The following is a 22096-nucleotide window of genomic DNA, read 5'->3' as shown; positions in this document are numbered from 1 at the left end:
TTGCTGGCAGTTCAAAGCGGTTCTCCAACGAGAATCCGTCAATCTCCAACCAGAGTACTTTTGAAAATATGGTCGAGGTCAATTCTGGGAGACAACCTGGTGGATGTGAATTCCGACGTGATGGTGGAGATGGAGGAGGAAGGGAAGGAATAGTGCTCCACAATCCATAATCCACATTGAAGATGAGCTCGTGGTGTCTCCTCATTTAAGCGGGAATTAGTGGAAGTTTGCGACTTCGGGAGGGAGGGAGAATGGCCAAGTCTGGTGGCGCTCGAGACAGATTCCGGATGGGGAAAGGGTTGCCCCGCGGCATGCATACAACAATCTCCTCGGTGCAGTACAGTGCAATCGCCAATTCCACCAAGCAGGTGAAACGCTACTGCAAACTACGGGGTGCATTCCGTAGGTACTGGTAGTCTTGGTATGACTTAAGGTCCAGTACTTCACTACTACCCGGTCATACTATACCCAGTCATACTACCGAGTACTCACTATACACGTGCTTCCTGCTGCTGACGTTGCATCTGCCATCGGCAATTGTGCTGCCATCCTCATGGCATGCACTTGCTCGTTCCTGCATCCTGCATCCACCATGCAGAAAGAACTTTATCATCCCATTGAATCTGTCAAGTCTACTCCCCACAAAACATGGTTCTCATTCAAGCTGAGAGAAGATCGCTTCCCCTGAGATTGCCAATCAAATAGTACGAAAGAAGACTTCGAAACTCGACTTGGCACGAACGCAACACTGATCCTTCTACAACAAAGGTCAAACATATACTACCTGAGTACTATGAGTAGATACTCGCCGACAAACGCAGCAACAGTCCAAGCCCCCCATCAGATCCACCCTGCCTGAAGGGGCTAAAGATGGGATTCTAAACCGGGTTACCGATCAGAGCACGAGTGGAGCGCTTTACTCCATCAGATACTCGGCTGTGACAATCATGGGCCGCAGCCTGCTTTAAAGTTTTTAGCCTCAATGATTATCTAGACTTGCGAAATAGTGCGAACCCCAAAATTCTGGAGATCTGGCCCTGCCGGCACAGCTGGCAGTCTTACTACTCGGTCGCAATGACAAGTCCTTGACATTAGCTATGACAGAACTGTCTCTTAATCCCTTCCCTGAATTTGGTCAAATGGGAGCCTTCATCGGCCCTGCAGTCGTCCGGCAATCTTTGACAGAGAGTGCCACAGCCACCGGGATAAGCTTTGTCGAACCATCGGGAACAGTCGAACCATGGACGTCACGCCACACTCTTGTAGGCTGGATGCTTCAATCGCAGGCTGGTACATTGCCTACAAGGTGGAAGAGTACCCGTCCGCTCATCCGGAGAGGATACAGTTTCCGATTACCAGCCGCTGGCACTGGCGAACGGTTTGGGCGGATGTCCTAGCAGTGCTTGCGATAACCCTGCCTGACTCTATGCGTGTCCGCTACGCTCACAGAGACGACTGAATACTCTTGTGCATTGTCTGTTTGTAGTGACCCTTGAAAAGGGCTATTTTTGTCTTCGGAGGCATCAACTACTTCAGAAACACGAGAGCTAGCTTCAAACCTCGGTTTCAGGATGAGTGCACGTTGTTTGATTGCCAACCCAGGCGTGACACCATACTGTAGGTGTATCAGCACGGCGCCGATCAGCTTGCATTCTGCACTGGTGGTCGAATATGCAAATTTCGACAGACAGATCCTCTGCCACGGTAGGTTCATTGTGGCACCAGCTCCTATGCCCCTACTCGACCACCTATATCAGCATCAGGCTGCCTTCTCGCCAAACAGTTGGAGTCATGGACAATCAAGTGCCAAATTTGACTCGATGGAAGTACTCCCAAGCTGCAGCACCAGATTCTGATTATTCAGTCTTTCCGTTTCCGGCAAGAGTTCGCCCTGCGGGTGGGGCTTGCTGCTGCCCGGTCGATCACCCATTCAACATTCTTCTCAATGGGGTTTCCTCGGCTCTGGCTCGTGGATGGCGATCTCTTGCCACTACGAGTACGACAAATACCTCTCTGTACATGTATGTGTACGAGTAGAATGAAGGATCTATTCTCAAACTTGGGTCGAATCCAACGGTATACCGTTCTCGGTCCCTAACCTTAACCACCCTCGTGGAACCGGGCTAGATCATGACGTCGGAAAAGCAAGAGCGCAGTCTCCAAGAAGGATATACCGGCATTGCTCGGATTAGCATACGACTTTATATATATATATATATATTATTGATCTTTCAGATCAGCCTTTACAGCAATTTCGGATGGAGTACCACGGAATTGCTTTTGTTGACCACAGCTTCAACTGGTGACACTTTTTTTTCTCCTTGACAGAAGTTGGAAAATGGCTCATCCTACTGTCACTAACAATGAATGAAAGCTGATTATCGAAAGCAAGGGTTGACCCCCATGACCTTTGCACCATTGGAGGTGATCATGATGGATTGGTGGCTCTTCGACCAGCTTCCTCCTGATCAATAGGCTTGGACAGTGGACTATACTCCAGCATGGATTCATAGTCCGGGATTTTTCGCGCCCAACCGCCAAACATCCCTGGCTCGTCATATGATCCGAATCACTTCACAGAAGGAATTCGCCCTTCGTTTTCGCAACCTGCTCATCATAGTAAGGTTGAAAAGCCAACCATCCTTTCTCCGGCCCCCCAACCTGCAAGGCCGCATAAGAAGCCTCTTCTTCGTCGATAATGATCTTCTTGTACCCCGCTGCGGATGCCGCATCGGCCAGGAGTTGAGCCTGGCAGGTTTTGTCCAGACTGATAAACCAAAATGCCGCTTCGTCGACACTCTCCCCCACCGTCAGCAGGCCATGATTCTGCAGAATCACCGCTTTCCCCCCACTTAAAGCGGCGACAATCCGCTGTCCTTCCTCCCGGTCTAGGACCACACCTTTGAAGTCCCGGTAGACGCCATGGCTCTTGTAGAATCGCAGTGCGTCCTGCGTGATCATCTCCAGCTCGCGGCCAAAGCACGAAAAGGCCTTGCCCGCGACGCTGTGGGCATGGCACGCGGCGTTCACATCCGGTCGGGCTTTGTGGATCTCCGAGTGAATGGCGAACGCGGGGGCGTTGATGGGCTCATCGCCTTCGACGACCAAGCCATCCTCGTCCACCAGGATCAGGTCGGAGACTTTGATGAGAGAGAAGTGTGCGGAGAGGGGGTTGATCCCTGCGGCGAGGTCCGGACACGTTAACGGTCTAAGACACATCCACACAAACTAAACCTCAAGCCGGGGGAAGTGGCCCTCAAAGCTTACAGAAATGATCGGTGAGAATAGGATCACGGACGGAGATGTGGCCCGCCACACCCTCGTCGAAGCCACGATCCGCAAAGAGGCGAAACGCCGCTGCCAGGTGCTGCTTCCGGTATACTCGCTCGTCCTCCAGGCTCTGGAACGTGGGATATCGGCGCACTTTCAGGTCCCTGCCATCCTTGGTCTTACCGAGGACCTGTAGCTGCGGTGGAATGTCGGATCTCTTGCCGATTTTGTTCGCCTCGGGTTTAGGGTCCGATGCAGTCACCGATGGAGCCATGATTCGATCGTAGATAGAGTGTAGTTTGAAGACTGTGATATCCAACAAATCCAGTGAGTTGAAGGGATACCCTCACGACAGTGGAAGATAACAATAAACTCGAGCTCGATCCTGGAGAGACTCGGACACACATATACTCAACTTGTTCCTCCCTCGGTAAGAGTCGCTTCAGATCGAACTAGTTACCCCGCAATCCGTCGACATTTCCACGCTTGGACTCTGGCTTTTCCGGTCCTCGATAGCACCCTGGGGGGCAAAGGATCAGCACCGTCAATCGACGCTTCTCGGTGGAATGAACGCCGATGCAGACGCACACATACAGCGCGCCCCCCCCCCCTTCTCCCCTCACACACACACTCTCTCTTTCTCTCACATCGCAAGTCATACGTAACTATATTCAACCTGAAGGGACCCGCCCTATCCAGCCAACCATGCTCAACGATATACTGAGTGAGACCCAAGTCCAGCAAGTTACCCAGCCATACGGAAAGGGGAAAACCACCAAGAAAGCCCATTCCATCATCGTGAGGGGGCAAGATATCCGCTCCTGGCCCAATTTTATAGTTTAGTGGAAAAGGGTGTTGTGCTCACGCTCGGGGTCTGTTGGATCTTGATGGGCAAGGGCAAGGGCAAGAAGGGGCGATAGGGTAAGGTTACGGTGTCTAGATGAAGCGGGCCGCCTCCAGTTGTCGATGCAGGGGGTTCAGCCGTGGGTGTGTTCAGTCAGTCGGAGTCCTGGTTTGTCATACTCTGTTGTTCCGGTGAGATTGCCATGGTTTGGATGGTTGGTACCGTTATTATCAGTGACTGGTAGTTGTGGAGGGGAAGACAAAGGAACCCCAACGGATTTGAACGTGTAAGGGACTTCTGGGTTGATGATGGATGATGATGGATGATGATGGGGGGGCGACAGGTGGAGGGTAGACGCGGGGGGGTGGGAGGTGGATGGCAGTGGAATCTGTTCTACAGCTTTACTTGCCTGGTATATATGCGCATAATATCAAACTTCCCCATCCGGGCTGTATGAGGTCGGTCCCAGGGTGCAGCGCATGGGCCAGAGAGCGATGGGAGCCCTGGACCCTGGGGTGGGAAACTGTGGGCCATAAGAACTGCGCTACTGTATCTGTATGTCATATCTGATGGATGGACAGGGTCGGTGGGGATATATTCGAGTACCAAGACTTGGACTCCACCCACACGTACGGGATAGGATGATAGTGCACAGTGCACAGATCCACCCTTTCCATCAGGGTGTACTGAGTCGGATGAGTGAACAGTTCCCAAGAGAGAGAGAGAGTGTGTGTGATCGACTCAGCCAGTATGCAGACCAATTGATCCAGACCCAGATATGTGAACTGAGAGTATATTTGACCCCATTTTATGCCTAAATCCACCATCTACACGTATAGACGAACCGATACAACTCTTAAGCCCGAGTATGGAAACAAAATAAACCCGAAGACAAGCCAATCCATACAGACATCTAACCCGTCCATCCATCATTTATAAGGCAACCCTTGCCCAACAACAATTAACACCAGACTCGCATGCTCGAAAAAACGAAGACGCCCGATCCCAGATTTTTGGTCCCCTCTCATTGCAGTGACGGATGCACATTTATCCCCCCAAACTTCAAACTCTTCTATCATAATCCTGCACGGCTCACGACAACTCTCAAACCGACGTCTGCTTGCTGCTCATACTTCCGACCATGGTCGTCGTCTCCGACCCTGCTGGGTCTGTGTTTGCGACGACTTTCGACCGCAGGGCGGCGCGGATCTCGTCGACGGAGCGTTCCTTCCACTCGTTGTAGCCGGAGGTGCTCAGAGGAAAGAGCACAAAGTTATCCTCACGGACACCAAACTCGTCCAACTTGGGCGGGGGCATGGCGGAGATGATGTCGAGCTCGTTGGCGAGTTGACGGCAGTAAGTCTCCAGGGGCAGATCATTGACGTCGTGTCCGAAGGGGTTCTCGATTTCGCTGCCGATGAAGGCAAGGCCGAGGATGATGTATGCGGCGACTAAAGTTGTGAGTCAGTAGAGTTTTCGATGTAGGCGAAATAGCATCAGTACACACCAATAGAGCCGGGAATGGTGATCCAGCCCAGGTAGTTGTACATCTGGAAGGGAAGGACCATGACATAGATCCAGGAGATCTGGGCGATAGAGATGGTGTATGCGGCGGGAAGAGGGGTATCGAGGACACGCTCCGTTCCAGTAAGACATTCGTTCAAGCTGGAGATACCGTTGACTTGCAGGGCATTAGCATGAAAGCATAAAATCACGAAAATGGCGGGAAAGCGTACTGGCTTGACTTTGGTGAAGACCGCAGGTCAAGGTTCCGTTGCCAATGCAGCGGTCGATGTAGGCGGACAGGTGGTTCAGGATCTCCAGCGGCAGGTGTCCCAAAGGCTTCTTGGACCGCTTGATGAGCTTGCGTGGGTTGGACTCTGCAAACGAAACTCCCAGGGATTCACCGATCTCCTTCCAAACAGACTTCTTCGGCGGCTGCAGGACTTGACGGTCGTGTGCCTCTTTGGCGAAGGTGTCGAGGTGACCAATCAGGCCTGCCAGATCCTCGTAGCCGACATCAGGCTCGAAACGCAGCTTGTGTTTGAGGGCGACGGCAAAGGCGAGGATGAGGTTGAAGGCCGTCCTACTGATGTCAGCATATGCATTCTTGACTTCTGCTCCGGGCAGCCTACAGCTTCGCCAGCAAATCCTCTTTTCCGAGTTCTCCCTCGCGCTCAGCTGTGTTTACCCAGATTGTCCGTGCGAGGTTGCGGGAGGTCTGGATCAGCAGTGCCCAGTATTTGCGTCCGTCTGCCCATCTGCCATGCTGTTAGACCTGAACTGTTTGAACCGAGATCCAATTGGCCACAACTTACCTCTCATAGGCGGTAGAACTGCGGAACGAAAGCGCCAAACTGACCACGAAACCGGTGATTGTGAGCAGAATACTATTGATGCCAACTAATCACCCAACTATTAGAGACGCTCTTTCGGCACATTGACGGGGCGAACTCACGAGAATGTACGAAGCGGGAGATGCAGGTGATAGCAGTAGCCCAGAGGGCAACCAAAAACAGGGGGAGAATCATTTTGGGCATGATACTGCCGTGCATCCGGAAGGCGAGGGGCCATTTGGAGTGTCTGTCGAGATCACGGGGGCCATGCTATACACTGCAGTCAGCTTCCCAGCTTCCCACGGGTCAGAGGTAGTCCATCACTGCATCGATGACATACAAAATATCGGTTAAGTTCACTCGAATTGCGTCGGTCAAGCATAAATTGTCTGTCGCGGGAATTGGCGAGATTTTCCAGGAAGCTGGGGCGTGGCGTCAAGCGGCCGGGCCGGAATGTTTTCTCTTGTACATTGGCGGAGGGTTCATTCTTCGCAGTTTGGATCGGCGCGACAGGAGGCTGCTCCTGGTGTCCTGCTTCTTCCGACATGGTTGCTGGAGGTGATGCACGATAGTGTGTAGTAGAGGATAATGGGAGGAACAAAGACGGTGAATAGTAGGAATTATACGGCTCGCACACAAAGGACCTGCCTTGGGAGACGAACGACGAACTGGCTCCACAGAGAAACCGAAATTAGGAGACTAGTTAAGTAGTTGAATTGACTATGGGAATTTATAGCGAGGGATGGAGTAAGGATACCACTCCGAAAATTGACGAAGTTAGGAGTGAGAAGGAGGAAGATTTGGAAACGAACTCTGGGGAGGGGGGGGGTTTGGAGCTGAATCGACGCTTAATATGAGTTGAGGAACTACTAAAATTAAGCGTTGGTCACACATTGGCTCTAGTCTGGAGCAAAGAAAAAAAAATCATAGGAAGAAACAAACGCAAATAGGGTGTATTCTGGACCATGGGCGAGAAGAAGTGTCAGTCAGTCAAGTACGTGTACGACTTGCGTACTCGTACAATACGGGGACTGTACCGCGTATCCTGTCTCCTCTTTTTTTGCCTGTACAGCCACTGCCGATGCAGATAAACAAAGGTCAATGGAAGAAGTTCCCACAGACCTCAAGAGAAGTCCGTAACAACAGTTGGAACGGGGCGGGGCAATGGCGAGGGCGATCGGCATCTGGCCGGAGGTACTGTGTAGAATTGGTGGCCATTGGGGGATTTGCCAGTTGGCTCGCCCACGCCACGCGGGCCAAAACGTCACATCCGTTCACAGGTTCAGAACGGCTACTGCCGCCCCATCGCGCTGCTCGGTGTGATTTGTTGATTTGTTGGTTGTCAAAAGGCCAGACCGTCGGGTTTTTGAAACACTGGCTCACTGGCGGGCTGGCCAGTTGAATTCTTCTGCTTCCCGTCCCCTGCGCCTCCTTCATCCGTCCTGTCACTATTCTCATTTGTACACCTAGTAATTCCAGGAACTCCTGTGCCATGAAATTAGATATTCACAGGAACCCAAGTGCTCTATCTCATATTTCCACCATCTTCAGCCCTTTGGAAAGGCAATCATCGGGAGTGGCGGCACAAACAACCCGAACCCGCAGCCATGGCTTGAAGTTTGCTGGGTTGGCTGTCATCCCTCCATTCCTGCATGCAGGGGCAAGCCTCGTAATATTTCCCCGAAAATGAAAATAGGTTCCCTCCAGCCCATACCTACAGGAAGACAATGAAACCGAGCTGCATCGGTCCAATAATAACAAGCCCTTGGCAATAACTTCGATACGGTGTACTCCGAGAGTCGAGTCCGGGACCCTTAAAAATAGTAGCATCTAGCGTTCATGGGGAATTGGCTCGGAGGCCGACCAATGCGTTGACTGTATGTAACCAGGTAGTCTAGTACTGATTTCTGCTGCATTTCAAGGGTTCCGTCTGTCTGGTACTATTGCATCTTGGAAGACCTGAAAGAAAGTCTACTCCGTACCACACCTTAACTCTGAACGAGAAAGTTTGAGGCGAGATAATGACAGATCAAACCAACTATCCTCGCATTCCCACATCAAACATCCGTTTCATCATCCCGTAAGCCTGCATGAAGTGGCTTGCGCCGTTCTCGTTGGTAAGCCCATGCCCATGCCCATGCCCATGCCCATGCCATGCTTCGGGCGTCAGTCACTTACAGTACATCAACCCCTGATTTTCCCTCCCCCCTCCTCTTTTTCTTAGGCACTCCTTGCCAAGTCTCCCTGAATAGTTTAATTAACTTACCACACACACACACACAACACACACACCCTGCAAATATGACAGTCACGTTGTGCTGTTTTGTTTCATGTTTTGAGGTCTCGATTCGATAGTTAGGGTGTATTTATCAGCTCTTTGACCTTTCTTCCAGGGACTGCAATGTTTGTGAAATGGGCGTGCTGGCTGTGAAGACTGTATTATAACTGAGGTGGATCATGGTAGCAGCTTCCTTCAGAAGGGGGAATCGTGCGGGTGGACGGAGTACGGAGTATTGGTGTTCGCAAGGCTGATCAAGATACTTGATTCCGAGATAAACCTGGAAAGCGAGCATTGCGAAGTCACTTACTGTTAGAAGGTGTTGACGCAACATGTCGCAGGTTGAGGGGGCGAATAAGGCCAGCGGTCAACTCAGCTGGGGGGGATGGACAAAGCACCGGGTTGCACTGACTCTCGCCTATGGGCTGTGCGCAGTCAATGCAGGGGACGGGGTATCTTGCTGCATCTTCGGAGTATTATCAGCTGCGGGATAAGATTCATTAGTCATGGCTTGAAGCAAAGGCTCGTAGCTCACAGTAAGTGTATATATTTACAGTCGTGTGGTTGTAGTGAGTCTTGTACAGCGAAAGTAAACCCTATCAATTGAAGGCTGGTGGGATATTCGTCTATCTTACAAGCTAGTCATACAGGTATAGAAGATTAGAGGATATGCTGGGGTTCATCTTGAGCTTGGAGAGGAAAGGAAGCAGTAGATACAGGCTGTCTACGGAGTAAGCCTTGTGCCGGCGTCTACAATCGCACCATATTTCTCTCTCTCCTGAGCAACTGTCGGAGCAATTGAGCTATATACACCTCGGCTCGAGTCGATTCCTCCAAGACAAACTGCTCCTCAACAAATCTACCAAACGTCCACCACAACCCTTTGCCTATTGTTACATAGAGCCGAGTACGTCCGGCAAAAGAAGGGCTGTTGCATGGTTATCACCAGTTCACCCACCACGCAACCATTCAATATCCATACGCTAGGCATCGTGCCGGAACCGCTGTGTGTATGGGACCCAGGCAAACCCCAGAGATGGTCGGGTAGCTGGTGTAGAACACGGATGAAGCTCCAGTAAACGGAATGACCGCGGCCTCAGTCGCCGAGCACGCTTCTGTAGCATCTGGGCAGGTAACGCATAACATGCGCAGTCCAGCATCGAGTCGATGGTTCAGACCTCTCCTCAGATGAACAGCCCAATTAATTCAAAAAAAAAAAAGCTATACCGATTCCAGGCACTCACGGAACGAACATCTCTGCGCCAGAACCATTCACCAGCGCCTGGAGAAAGTTTCCCTTGGCACAAACCCGCCAGGCAACATTGCCAGCACCATTCGCATCGCCCGACGAACTGCTACCCCCGACCCACGAACTCAACGCTGCGACGACGGCTGATGCATCCGGTGCGGGGACTCGAATCCAGATGGTCTTGGCATTTGTGCCCGTGGAAGGTTCGATCTTCAATATATCAATCGAAATGGCCGTGCCGGAAAGCCCGAGGAATTGGTTGAGTGCGGCGGAGAGGTAGGTGCGCGCTGTGAGAGGGTCGAGTGGTTGGGTGAGGGTTGACTGTGAGACGGGGGGCTGGTGGGTTCTGTGATACAATCAATGAATGAAGTTCAGAAACTGAAAGAGAGAGCAGAAAGAAACATACAGTTGGAGTTTGAGGTAGGTCCAGAGGGGATTGCGCGTAGTGAATGTCAAGGTTGGTGTGGAGGAGGTTTGCTCGGTCGGGGCTTTGCGCTTCGCGCTCTCTGGTTCTGCTGGGTGAGATTGTGACGTGGTGGACATTTCGACTGATGTTGAGAATGATCCTGGGATTAAGCTAATTATAAGAATAACTCTGGTTTCCTTTTCGTGGAAAGTAGGTTCGGTAGAGACTGTTGAACAGCGGTACAATCGGAGGATAAAAAAAAGTCGGGGAGTTTCCCGCCCTCCGTGATGTCACGGGCGCGACCGCCGTTCCCGCTATGTGTCTGGCAGCAGCTATCGGTCGCAGATAATCCAATCACCAGACTTGAAGAGCAATCAGATTAATGCCTTTCTCAACCTCTCATGCGCCTGTTGAATGAAATCGGCTTCGGACTGGGATCCGATCTCCAGATTAGCGATGCTGAGGATCTTATCGCGCGACTTGAGCCCACGGATTACTTCCACGTCTGACTTGGGCACTTTGAACGCCTGAGCTTGTTAGTTAGTATGAGCTAGATCAAGTACGGTACTGTACTATGCTACGAGGGACCACAAAAACAGGGAAATAGAAGAATCCAAAGGGGCAATTACTTGTGCGACAATGCGAGATGCAGCTGCATTTGCCTCGCCGTTCCGGGGCACTGCGGCGACGCATACAGAAACCCGGTCTGCACTTATGTTGACAATGCCTTCCCGGTTGTTGGAAGCGTTCGGCTTCACATTGCAGGTTATCTGAAGACTGTACCGCCTGGGTAGTTGAGATGCGACACGGGACTTCGGGCTTACGGCCGGAATCAGACGGAGGATTGGGGGAGTAGTCATATTTGAGGTGAAATGATCGATTAACTTCTGGAGAAACGAATCAGACAGAGACATAAGACAGCAATTCTTAAGCGCAGTATAGTAAGTACACTTGAACACTGGAAGTGCTGATGTTGTTTTGACTGATTAATGCAGTGGGAGGGAAGAAAGCACTAAGTATGGGGAATTTGTCTTGGCTCATCCTGTTATTGGTTGCTGTATACTTCTAGTCCGACTACAGTGCACGAGTCAATATCAGGTTCTCAAGACCACACACTATTCTTACTACAACTCCTTGGCCGCTAAGTAGTCCTTCTCTAACAAGTTTACTGTAAAATCATCATGAAAGCAAGTCCAAAGTTGTGGAAGGTAACAGTCGATGAAGTAACTGGTGTTACTCTGGTGTGTTGATGACACCACACGCTAGAAAGAAATAAGATTTAGTTATCGTTGAGCTATGTGCAATAACAAAAGAAGCTTATCATGTTAACAGTAATAAAGATAATTATCAAAGAAGGGGGATACACAGCTTTGAGGTGCTCGGCCTCCTCCGGGTTGTTCTTGTCACAACTAATTGGGAGCACATTTGGAATCTCCTAAAGCAGCCCAACCGCCTACTACAGATTAGCTAGGTTCTCAAACTTTGATAAGATCTACTCCAAAGTTCTAAAGCACAAGAGGGTGGGATAACCTCCGAATACAGTGGCAATTCCCAGCCACTCGATTTCATAAGGTGGGTCCTCGGGACAAAGAAAGACCTCTAGTACACAGTACAAACTGCAAAGCTCATTGTCTGAAGCTTTCCCCGGCTTTCTTTGTGTCTGGATCCACATGCGGGTCCATAGAGGAAGAATAGAATCATCTGATAGATATAGCTATTGTCAAGACTCTCACAAGCCTATTTGCCCGCTCCGAGTAAGACCTAGGAGTTCTCACAGGGCTTCACTTGGTCACAATGTGTGCGTGGCTGGGCTTTCGAAAGAGGTTGACACCTCACGGCTACCGCCCGTTGCTCTGGTTTCGCGGCAGAAGAAAGTTGTATACTTGTCTTTCTGTATAATAGCTCTCATAGCAATACACCCTTGTCCAAGCCAGCATCTTAGTGAACGTGCAATTCATACATTGTCCAGCAGTACATTGACTGTTAATGATTTTGCGAGCAATGATATCGCATTCTCAAGAGACTCCGAGTGAAGCGAGCGCATTTCGCGAGTAGGCTACAGAGCCCTATTCACATACATTTCCATAGAGACTTCTGAAACATCTACCTCAATTGAAGCCCCAAGTCCCAGCCTCCCATAAACGAGTCACCGACAGACGAGGTGTTCCAACACAGAATTTCTATCTTCATCCTTTTCTGCTCTCTACTCTCAACAATTCTCGACCAAGACTGTCTTCGTATCTCACATCAACCTCCGTTCTCATGAAAGCCCTCAACTTCATTTGGCCTCGAATTAGCTCCGCTTTCTCATAAATTCTCACCTTCTTGTTCTTGTCTTGGCTCGAGCATCCACTCTATCGAAAATCCCTCACAGGGTTGAGCAGCTTGTGCTGAGATCCTAGTAGCTCTCTCGTCAGAATGAATGTGGCACTGGGATTGAGCCAGACGTTCAACGTCAAGGGTAACAACTCAACCACCCGAGGTATGCCCATGACCCTGCGGACCAACCAGATGTTCAGCGTCCAGGGAATCAACCAACCCAACGAAGGTATGACCATGGCTCTACAGGCAAGGCTGGCCGCTGACGACAATAGGAACACCAGCATCACAGATTGCTTGCGGAGATGCAAGCTCCGTGCCAGAACACACCCTTGCTGAGCAAGAGGATTGGTCATGGGACAATCTCCCCGACATCTTGTATCAACTCCATCCCGTCGGGTCCAAGAGCAAGGCCAAGATAGGGAAGAAAGCATATCCGATCAACGGAAAGTACTTGAGAGATATTCCTGTGCTGCCTGACCAAATTCCCACGGATGTTGAGGAGTTTCGGGTGGAGGCTTGGGTCCGATTGGACCGCCGCATTCGACTTGAGGACATCCTCGACAGAATGCCCAAGGGCCACACTGTTAAGCCCAATGCCCTCCAGCAAAGAGGCGTCCGATTTCGTCAAGCGTTCTCCCTGTGTGCCTGGGACTCCGGAAACAAGAAGAGCATTGCTCTGGGTAATGAAATCGAGGAGAAGTTGAGAGCCGCAGGCATCCGCCTCGCCCTGAATACCACTCGTGGCCTTACTCCCGGCTTGATCAACCCAGTCCTAGGAGAAGCTGGCGGCAGAATTCCCCTTCCAGCATTGTACCAGGGTAAGAAGCTGGCAAAGAAAATCTCCAAACACTCGCAAAAGAACAAATCGGACGTCCATAGGGCTGAAATTCCAGTCTCGACATCTGCCAACAAGCAAGCTCCTGAGCTTGTTGTGAAGGAGCGTGCATGGATCGGTGAGTTTAGCCAGGCCCTGTGTCGATTTCGTGCCTTGACTGCAGGTGTGTCTCGGGTCACATTGGTGGCGTTGAGCTAACGACCCTTGTCTTTCTCTTAGAGCCTTTATGCCATCCGTATGATACCGAGTTAGATATCAAAGATGAGTTTCAGTGGGCTCAGACGGATGACTACTTCGCCTCTTTTGGAATGCCGCTCTTTGAGGAAGAGAAGATCGCGCTTCGCGCCAGATGGGCACCACTTTCAGAGGGCACTGAATTGACTGCAGATGCGCAGGTGTCAAGCATCGTCGACATCGAGGACTGGACATGGGGGTTCCACTCGTTTGACTTGGAGTCCAAGTTTGACTTCGAGTCCAAGTTTGACTTCGAGTCAAAGGCTCAGCCTACAGATAGCCTCTTTGACAAGATCATGCAGGACTATCACGACCGTGAGCCGTGGCGCCTGAGTACATTGTACCAGAAAATGGGCGATGAAGAGTTTGACATTTGATGTCAGCCTTGATGGTCGGAAAGGGCGCAAGCAACCTCTTCAGTTTCTGGGAATCCGAGAACTGTTAGTTAAACAAAGTGCCCCTTCGCTTCATATCGCTGACTTGACTCTTCATAGCAGATCGGCAGGTCGATTTATCTCGCCATCCACCTTTCCATTCTGACTCTGCCTTTTGTTTTCTGTCTCCGGTGTTCGGTATGTTCGCTCTTTTCTGTTTGCGCTCAATTGGCCGTTGGCCTTTTGGTCATGATCCGTGCTCTGACGCTTCTGCCTCTTCAGCCCTTCAGCCTTCTGCTTTCGATAAAAATCAAAAAGATGATGAAGTAACAGGCGGGAAAGTCGGAACCGGTTCGAAGGAAGGAAATTGATCGAAACTGGATTGAGGAGATGAAGTTGTCATGAGACTTCGGAGGAGATGAGGAAAGAGGAGAAGTGTGTAATCACCCAAGAGTTGTCTCATGATAGCTTCTTTCTTCATAATGAAAAACAGTCTTTATGGCTGAGGTGACCTGGACATCTTCGTAGTTTACCAATAGTGTGGTTCACTCCGAGCTTCCAATATCTTCTCTGCTTTTGACTTCTTGTTCCTTCGCGTGAATATTGCCAGGAGGTTGCGACTCACGAAGATGGTAGTTTGAAAAGATGATCATGGTGCCTTGCGTGAACATTAGGGGAAGCATGTCACGAAAACCGAAATGAGCCGGAATACTAATTCTGAGTATATACCAGGCTTCAATAGACGTTAAGAAATGCAGTGAGGTTATCGCGAAGATAGATATTCATGTAGAACTACGGCTAGTGGATGCGTAGCTGTCGATCGGTCGAGGAGGGAGTCGCAAGCGATAGACCAAGCTAGGGGGTCATCGAGTTTTTACAACAGAATTTTGTCCTTTGCGCATACCGTAGAGATATACAAGCATGCTTGCCACGATCACAGGAGATTGAACCACGCTTGGTACTCTGCCCGCCATACCCATATACTTCATGGCTCGATGCAGACCATATACTTGCGGAGAACTATGTAAATCCCATTAAGACTCAAAGCTCATTGAGCGTATCTGAAGCCATCCAGCACAGCCCATATAGAATTGTCCTTGCTCAGCGACCTTTCTGCATGCATGAGTTGAGATCTAGCGAGATGTGGACGGAGCTGGCATGATAAGAGGAGAGTCAAAGAAGTTCAAGATGCGGTCCGCACTTCAGTTAGATACATTAACTACTCCACATATCTTATCAGTTCAGAGTTCCGCCTTTCACACCGCTTGTTACTAGCGGCAGAACTGAAAAAGTCCCTGGATGGCGAATCAACGCGTTCCTGTCCATCTTGTTTCTTTCTTACAGTTTTCCCACTTGCCTTTCACGTATACCTTTTGCTCTACTAACGTCCCAGGTAACTTTCAATCCCTGGTGTACTCCGTACAACCGTTTCATTCTCCTAATCACAGGGCTAAAGAACGAATAGATAGCCCTTCACCGATACGACTTCTCTAGCGGATTCTGTTGTTCCAGAACTCCTGCATTTTCCTCCTTAGCCGCCTCCACCTTTCATCTTCGTACACAACCTTAATCGCCTGACAGATATCGCCAAACCCGCTTCTACTTGTCACCAAATAGACTCTTGCCCACTTCTCACCTTCTATCACCTCTTGTAGCACCCTGCTGTTTACCAAAATCATGATACTCTTTCGCTTCGTTGGTTCTGGACAACGCGCATGAATTAGTAAGTAGCTTCTTCTCGAGTACGGTGAGGATCACGTGGCATCGAATCTAATCCTGTACCTGCAGATCACCCGAAATGGAGCCTAGCGGGGATCCCCTCGACTGGACAGTTGACGAGGTGGTACAGTTTCTGTGCCATAATCCTGACGCGCCATGGTCTCTCTCTTCCTCGGTTGTCGCGCGACCAGATCCTGTCACCTTCGAGGCCGCTCTACGGGACAATGTGATCACGGGGGAGGTGCTTCTCCATGATGTTGACATTCATTCCTTGAAAGATGACTTGGGTCTAAAAGCTCTAGGTCCCCGCAGTAGCATGCATAGTGCTGTTAGATACCTGCAGCGGAAATCTTCAAAATACCTTCAAGTTACGACGCTATCTACGACTCCCTTCAGGAATCACGTTCCCGATTATACTCGGTCTCCCACTCGGTCTGCGTTCGCAAGCCCCGCAGTTCTAGCCCATACACAAGTGCCTCGCATAGAGACTCTTCAACGAGATGTTCTTCAGACCCCCCGCGCCCCTCCCTCTTCCACATCTAATGCTTCAGTCCCAGCGGTGAAGTCACTAGAGCCTCAGGATCAGTTGCAACATTTCACTGTTGAGGATAGACACACACCAGATGACGACGGCGAAGAAGATGGCGAAGAAGACGGCGTAAGCCTCGTTGTCCAATCAAATGTTGGTGCATCATCACAGGAGTCTCACAAGCGTTCACGTCCTGGCGAGCAATTGGTTATTGACAGAGAGGGAAAGAAACGACGCAAGCTTGATCTAAACAAACTCGACGACAAGGCTGACAGTGCAATTGACAAGACTGTCGACAAATCTCCCAACCAATCTTCGAGCAGGCAATGGTACATGGGACCCAATGCGACCACGCCCTCCAAGTTGTTCTACCCTTCAAGTCCCGCGACAGAGGACGACGAGTTCTTGATCCTTGGCTCACAATGTCCCCCAGCTAGGCGCACCTTCGTCAACAAATGTCTATCTCACTTTTATCGCCAAGATCCCGTGCGGCTGGGCCCTACCAAGCAGGCTGTGATCCCCTACAATCCAATCAAAGGAGGGAAAGCAGGTCAAAGATTTTTTACTCTTTATGCCTCCAAAGGTGGCCACGTTGCAGTGAGTAAGCAAGATTTCCGGGACTGGCCACAGCTTGAGAATTCCAGGAGCTTGCATGGTCCTGAACCCCCAAAGACCTCTGACCCATATGCATGGCTTCTGGAAAAGTACCCCGCTCAAGAAGATGATCAGGATGCCTTTCCGTTGTACGGAGACTCAGGGTCTGAGGGTGACTACGACGAGGAGACTTGGCGGGAGATTGACGAGGAGTCCCGAGCCCCCGTGAATGGAAAACAAGCCAAGCTTACTCCTGATGCGGTCGAATCCGTCATTGAGAAATGCATGGTGAAATATGAGACTGAGTGGCAGCAAATCTATAAGCCTAAAGAGGCAGCCAAGGCATGGGTGAAATGGATGGCAGCTACAAGGAGCAACAGCCGTAATCAGCAAATAAAAGAACTTACACGCTCACTCAAAAAGCTAGAAGGTCGCTTGCGAAAACTGAAAGACGCAATCAAGCAAGTTTACTACTCTTCGGAACCCGAGCTACAAACCCAATGCCAAGCTCTACAACAGACGATCTTCAGAATGCAGAAGCACAAATATCATATTCATGTGATAGGACTCGAGACCTGCCCACCGAAGGTGGCTCCTCCCCCCAAATTATCCAAGTTCATAAATCGGCATAGTAACAGAAGCGACGATGCTGAATCGCTCGACTCGGACTCCGATGATTTCATCGATGACTCGGGAGTACCACCCTCACCATCACCTGTCCAACACATTTCTCAGCCAGATGACGCGACGCAACCTTCTTCATCTTCAGATGAGGAAGGAGACATAATCAGTGTTTCCGGAACTATACGAAGGGTGAGATCTCGAGGTTATCCATTCGCCGTTTCAAGTTCACCAGACTCAACGCCTGTCGTAATCGATGATGAGACACCGAAAGTCATTGACCTTACAGATGACACACCACACCCTGATGACTACGACATCGCGACACCACCTCTGAATCCAGTTCAGGTTGAGGTGCCGCGGGTTGACCCTACTCTATACGAGAGCATGTCTCCTGTTTCTGACCTTGGTCCTAGCTTCGCTCTAAAAAGAGATGCATCGCAAAGAAGAAGATCGATTTCTCTGCCTGACATGGATGACTACGAAGCACTCAAAAAGCTGGACTCCAATCTGCTGGAGGAGCGTCGAGATCCGCGTCGTCTTCTCATCAAGCTGATTGCCAACCTTGCTCCCAAGGACCGGTTTCAGATGGCCGAGCGCATACCCAGTAGATATGAGGAAGCCGATCTTCGAGAGCTCACTGTGCGAGCGTTGGAGTTGATGCTTCAGAGCCAAGACCGATTGCCTGACTTGGAATATACAGAGAGTATGCTCGTCATGCGCGCTTCGTCCTTCTACATTTCCTGGGTAACTTGTTCTCGGCTCACGGCCAAGGGGATTCCTAGAAACAAGGTTCGTAGAGCATTACGGGAAGTTGAAGGCTATGGGGAGTTCTATCAGGAGTTGTCCTATCATCTGAAAGCATACTGTGATTGGGAACGAAGCAATGGGTTTGGCCATAGCGATGTCACCGACACACCTCATAGGTCCAGAAAACGAGAAGTCAAAGAGAGCGAAGCCGCTAGAAAGGCACGAGAGAATGCGCAACGCCGTGTTGCAATGCAAGAGAACTCCGCAAAGCTGTACATGGAGAGCATGGGAGCAGCCGATACCGACCATACGAATCAAGTTGTGAGCTTTGAGGATCCACCAATTCACCTGCACCAGGCCATCGCGCGGCGAGTAAAACCTCATCAGCTGAGAGGAATTCAGTTCATGTGGCGTGAACTGATAGTCGATGAGACCCATCAGGGTTGTTTGCTAGCCCACACGATGGGCTTGGGCAAGACAATGCAGGTCATATCACTTTTGGTGACTATCTCTGCCGCTTCTAACTCCCTCAATCCTGACATCAAGAAACAAGTACCGGAGAGATTTCGTCGTTCCCAGGCATTGGTACTCTGCCCGTCGTCGTTGACCGACAACTGGCAGGACGAATTATACTTGTGGACCCCCCCTACTATCAAAATTGGACCTTTTTATAAAATCACAAGCAGCGACTCACTGCATGGGAGGCTTGAAACGGTCCAAGAGTGGTATGAAGGAGGTGGAATACTCATCTTGAGTTATGACATGTTCCGCAGCTGGGTTATGAACAGGGAAACCTCGAAGAGGTCAAAACCCTTGCCGGATGCAGACCATGAAAAAGTCAAGAGGTGGCTTCTCGATGGTCCTAATATTGTCATTGCCGATGAAGCGCACAAGATGAAAAACTCGTCTTCCGCAGTTGCCGTAGCAGCAATGCAAATCAAGACCAAAAGTCGCATCGCCTTGACCGGCTCCCCACTCGCCAACAATCTCACAGATTATTATGCTATGGTGAATTGGATCGCGGAGGGCTACTTGGGTGAACCACGCGAGTTCCAGGCACACTATGTTGAACCCATTGAGGAAGGCTTGTATGTTGACAGCACGTACACTGAGCGCCGCAGGTCTCTTGTGAGGCTTAATGTACTCAAAGAAATCCTCGAGCCCAAAATCAACCGCGCGGATATCTCTGTTCTTGCTGGAAGCTTGCCTCCAAAGGTTGAATTTGTCATCACTGTGCCTCTGACGGACGTACAACAGGCCGCCTACAATTCGTATGTGCGGTCGATCTTGGAAGGCAGATGCGACGTCAATCGAATGGAGATTCTGTCCTGGCTCGCGGTTCTTGGGCTCTGCTGCAATCACCCGGTGTGCTTCAGGGATAAGCTCCAGAGCCGATTCAATGACGCCCAGAAGATCGATAAGCGGTTGGAAGGATTTGAGAAAGCCCCGGGTGACGAGCCTATTTCGCAATTGGGTCTTGATTTGACAAAATTACAGAATGAACAGGAACAGATTTACTCTGCCGTGCCCAACATCGAAGCTATCGAACTGTCTCATCGAGCCCGAATCCTGCACAAGATCATCACCGAATCTGTCCGTGTTGGTGACAAAGTGTTGGTGTTCTCACATAGCATCCCGACACTTAATTATGTCGAAGTCATCCTCAGAAGGTCAGGCTGGAGATACTGTCGTCTAGACGGGCAAACACCGGTCTCTCAGCGGCAGGGCGCAGTCAAGCGATTCAATGGAAATTCTCCAGAGCTCATCTATCTGATCTCGACTCGCGCGGGAGGGCTTGGTCTCAATATCCCTGGCGCAAATCGGGTGATAATCTTTGATTTCACCTTCAACCCGGTCTGGGAAGAGCAAGCCGTCGGGCGTGCGTACCGTCTTGGTCAGAAAAAGCCGGTCTTTGTGTACCGATTCCTCTCGGGTGGCACATTTGAGGAGGTCATGTACAATAAAGCGGTCTACAAAACCCAACTTGCATTCCGCGTTGTTGACAAGAAGAACCCAGTCCGCTGGGCGTCAAAAAAGCTTGGCGAGTACCTATTCCCGGTCAAGAATGTGCCACAAACGGACGTATCCGAGTATATAGGGAAGGATCCTGAGGTGTTGGATAAAATCCTCGAGAAAGACGCACGTTCATGTGAAAGCATCATTCGGAAGATCGGCTTGACTGAAACCTTCCAGAAAGAGGACAACGACAAGCTGACTGAGGAAGAAAAGCGAGAGGCTCTGGAGGTCATCACCGACGAACGCCTCAAACGCGAAGATCCGGCCGCTTGGCAAGAACGAATGAGAGAAAAACAAAGGCTCGCGACGGTCATTGTCCCTTATGGCTCGTATTCTCAGCCTCTTGCCCAACCCTCTTCGACGCCTATGGCTTGGGCTCCCCTTCCATATCAATACACGTATTCGCAGCACCCGCCACCTATGCCTCAGCCTTTGCCATCCCAGTCAATGGTTCCACCCAGCGCCCACAATTTCGGTCCTCCTGCTCTCGGTCCTGACCTGAGCCATTTTCAATTACCAGGCCCGATGTACAGCCATCTGCAACCGCCACCGGCCCAGCACAGTCCGCTAGCATCTCAGCCTTACTCACAGCCAGTAACGCCACACTCGGCTACTATGCAAGACGGCCTCATCGTAGGTAACGGTGACGCTGGATACGGCCCACCGTTCGCGAATCAGATTACTGCTGTGCCAGTGCAAGCGACCAGAACACAGAATGACGGTGGATACTCCCAGTCACCTATCGATGCTTCTATCACTCCGCCCGTGCAGACGGTCACGATAGAGAGTGAGGAAGAATACTTGCCACCGTCCCCGGTGCTTCTGACCCCAACACCAGCGTCAGAACTGCAGCAGACCAGCACTGAGAGCACACTTCTACTCAACGACAGCCTTACTGTCGGACAGCAGCAGGTAGTCTCTCCATTTTTCCAGAACACTTCTACTCCCCAGCAGGAAACCTCACCCAGTGTGCCCGAGAAAAAGACTGCCTGCAAGACCCAGTGAAGCACCACGCGGAGGATCCATGACGAAGAATGAACTCCGCATCCCTCACACCTGTTCTCTGATTCGATATTCCAGTCTATGAAGATTGTTTCTTTCCATGCCGTTGCACATACTTCTACGATACCCCTCACGACAGGTACCTTCGTTCTATTCCTTAGGGCAGGATGGAGGACTTTGTCTTTTTTTAGCTGTCACTTTGATACCCTTCACAGCACAAATTCTTTTCCCGGGCTCTTGTACATCACTTACCACTGCTACCCCTTGTTAACAATTGCAGGGGCGAATAGCGCCGAGTGAAGCCGACTGGAGTCGAGTTGCTCTTTTGTACTACTGCTCGGCGTCGCGGTCAAAGTTTCCCTCTCAACGCTCTTCTTCTTCTTGCTTCTATTCAACGAATAATGATACTACTCCACGGTTGGCTGGGTCAATCAAGATTGTTACGTATGATATGGTGGAACATAGTGATTGTGGAATTTTCCTTTTGTCTTTTGACAGACTGACTTCAAATCTGCATCTGCCTCAGCCTCTGCATTTGCATCAAACACGGCTCGTATCCAGGTTGCTGTTTCCTTTCTTTTTTTCCTTTTGTGATGGTCGTACAGGATGGAAGCGACAACCGAAAACATAACCTTGAAATGGATTGATGTAAACTAATATGCAATGAAAAATCATAATAGCTTTCTTGATTGTGGAGTTTTCCTAAGTTGAAATCGT

At 50.4% G+C, this 22096-nt stretch overlaps 6 protein-coding genes across 6 annotated transcripts; 2 read left to right on the top strand and 4 right to left on the bottom strand.

Moving 5' to 3' along the window:
* Positions 1–2574: 2574 nt before the first annotated feature.
* Positions 2575–3544, bottom strand: ASPACDRAFT_33812 (class II aldolase/adducin family protein; the record flags this gene model as incomplete). The annotated part of the gene is made up of 2 exons (XM_020199992.1): positions 2575–3179; positions 3268–3544. The coding sequence occupies 2 exons, from the start codon at positions 3542–3544 to the stop codon at positions 2575–2577; spliced, it is 882 nt and encodes a 293-aa protein (XP_020053148.1).
* Positions 3545–4905: 1361 nt separating this feature from the next.
* On the bottom strand, positions 4906–7259 carry ASPACDRAFT_81028 (UPF0187 domain membrane protein). The gene is made up of 7 exons (XM_020205777.1): positions 6791–7259; positions 6573–6720; positions 6433–6517; positions 6250–6375; positions 5851–6200; positions 5622–5795; positions 4906–5565 (listed from the first exon to the last, which is right to left on the bottom strand). The coding sequence occupies exons 1-7, from the start codon at positions 6995–6997 to the stop codon at positions 5219–5221; spliced, it is 1437 nt and encodes a 478-aa protein (XP_020053147.1). The 5' UTR covers positions 6998–7259; the 3' UTR covers positions 4906–5218.
* Positions 7260–9968: 2709 nt separating this feature from the next.
* On the bottom strand, positions 9969–10520 carry ASPACDRAFT_63136 (uncharacterized protein; the record flags this gene model as incomplete). The annotated part of the gene is made up of 2 exons (XM_020203852.1): positions 9969–10323; positions 10384–10520. The coding sequence occupies 2 exons, from the start codon at positions 10518–10520 to the stop codon at positions 9969–9971; spliced, it is 492 nt and encodes a 163-aa protein (XP_020053146.1).
* Positions 10521–10757: 237 nt separating this feature from the next.
* On the bottom strand, positions 10758–11243 carry ASPACDRAFT_46330 (DUF167 domain-containing protein; the record flags this gene model as incomplete). Its single annotated transcript, XM_020201766.1, has 2 exons — positions 10758–10910; positions 11013–11243. The coding sequence occupies 2 exons, from the start codon at positions 11241–11243 to the stop codon at positions 10758–10760; spliced, it is 384 nt and encodes a 127-aa protein (XP_020053145.1).
* Positions 11244–12421: 1178 nt separating this feature from the next.
* Positions 12422–14176, top strand: ASPACDRAFT_1858916 (uncharacterized protein). The gene is made up of 3 exons (XM_020197640.1): positions 12422–12931; positions 12978–13658; positions 13760–14176. Exons 1-3 carry the CDS (start codon positions 12802–12804, stop codon positions 14149–14151), a joined length of 1203 nt encoding a protein of 400 aa, XP_020053144.1. The 5' UTR covers positions 12422–12801; the 3' UTR covers positions 14152–14176.
* A 1770-nt stretch (positions 14177–15946) lies between these two features.
* Positions 15947–20842, top strand: ASPACDRAFT_34022 (putative SNF2 family helicase/ATPase; the record flags this gene model as incomplete). The annotated part of the gene is made up of 1 exon (XM_020200009.1): positions 15947–20842. A coding segment is annotated over one exon (4896 nt), but the record flags the coding sequence as incomplete, so codon positions are not given.
* Positions 20843–22096: the final 1254 nt, after the last annotated feature.

This window comes from Aspergillus aculeatus (assembly GCF_001890905.1).
Source record: "Aspergillus aculeatus ATCC 16872 unplaced genomic scaffold ASPACscaffold_15, whole genome shotgun sequence".
NCBI classification, from domain to species: domain Eukaryota; kingdom Fungi; phylum Ascomycota; class Eurotiomycetes; order Eurotiales; family Aspergillaceae; genus Aspergillus; species Aspergillus aculeatus.
This window is presented reverse-complemented; position numbering and strand designations above follow the sequence as displayed.

Excerpts from the sequence above, each read along its gene's own strand:
- ASPACDRAFT_81028 (XM_020205777.1), bottom strand. The coding sequence starts at position 6,997 with ATGTCGGAAGAAGCAGGACACCAGGAGCAGCCTCCTGTCGCGCCGATC. Across the intron at positions 6,376-6,432 it reads AGTTCTACCGCCTATGAGAG|ATGGGCAGACGGACGCAAAT; the intron begins GTAAGTTGTGGC and ends ACAGCATGGCAG. Across the intron at positions 6,201-6,249 it reads GAGGATTTGCTGGCGAAGCT|GACGGCCTTCAACCTCATCC; the intron begins GTAGGCTGCCCG and ends TGACATCAGTAG.
- ASPACDRAFT_1858916 (XM_020197640.1), top strand. The coding sequence starts at position 12,802 with ATGAATGTGGCACTGGGATTGAGCCAGACGTTCAACGTCAAGGGTAAC. Across the intron at positions 12,932-12,977 it reads AATCAACCAACCCAACGAAG|GAACACCAGCATCACAGATT; the intron begins GTATGACCATGG and ends TGACGACAATAG. Across the intron at positions 13,659-13,759 it reads GAAGGAGCGTGCATGGATCG|AGCCTTTATGCCATCCGTAT; the intron begins GTGAGTTTAGCC and ends TCTTTCTCTTAG.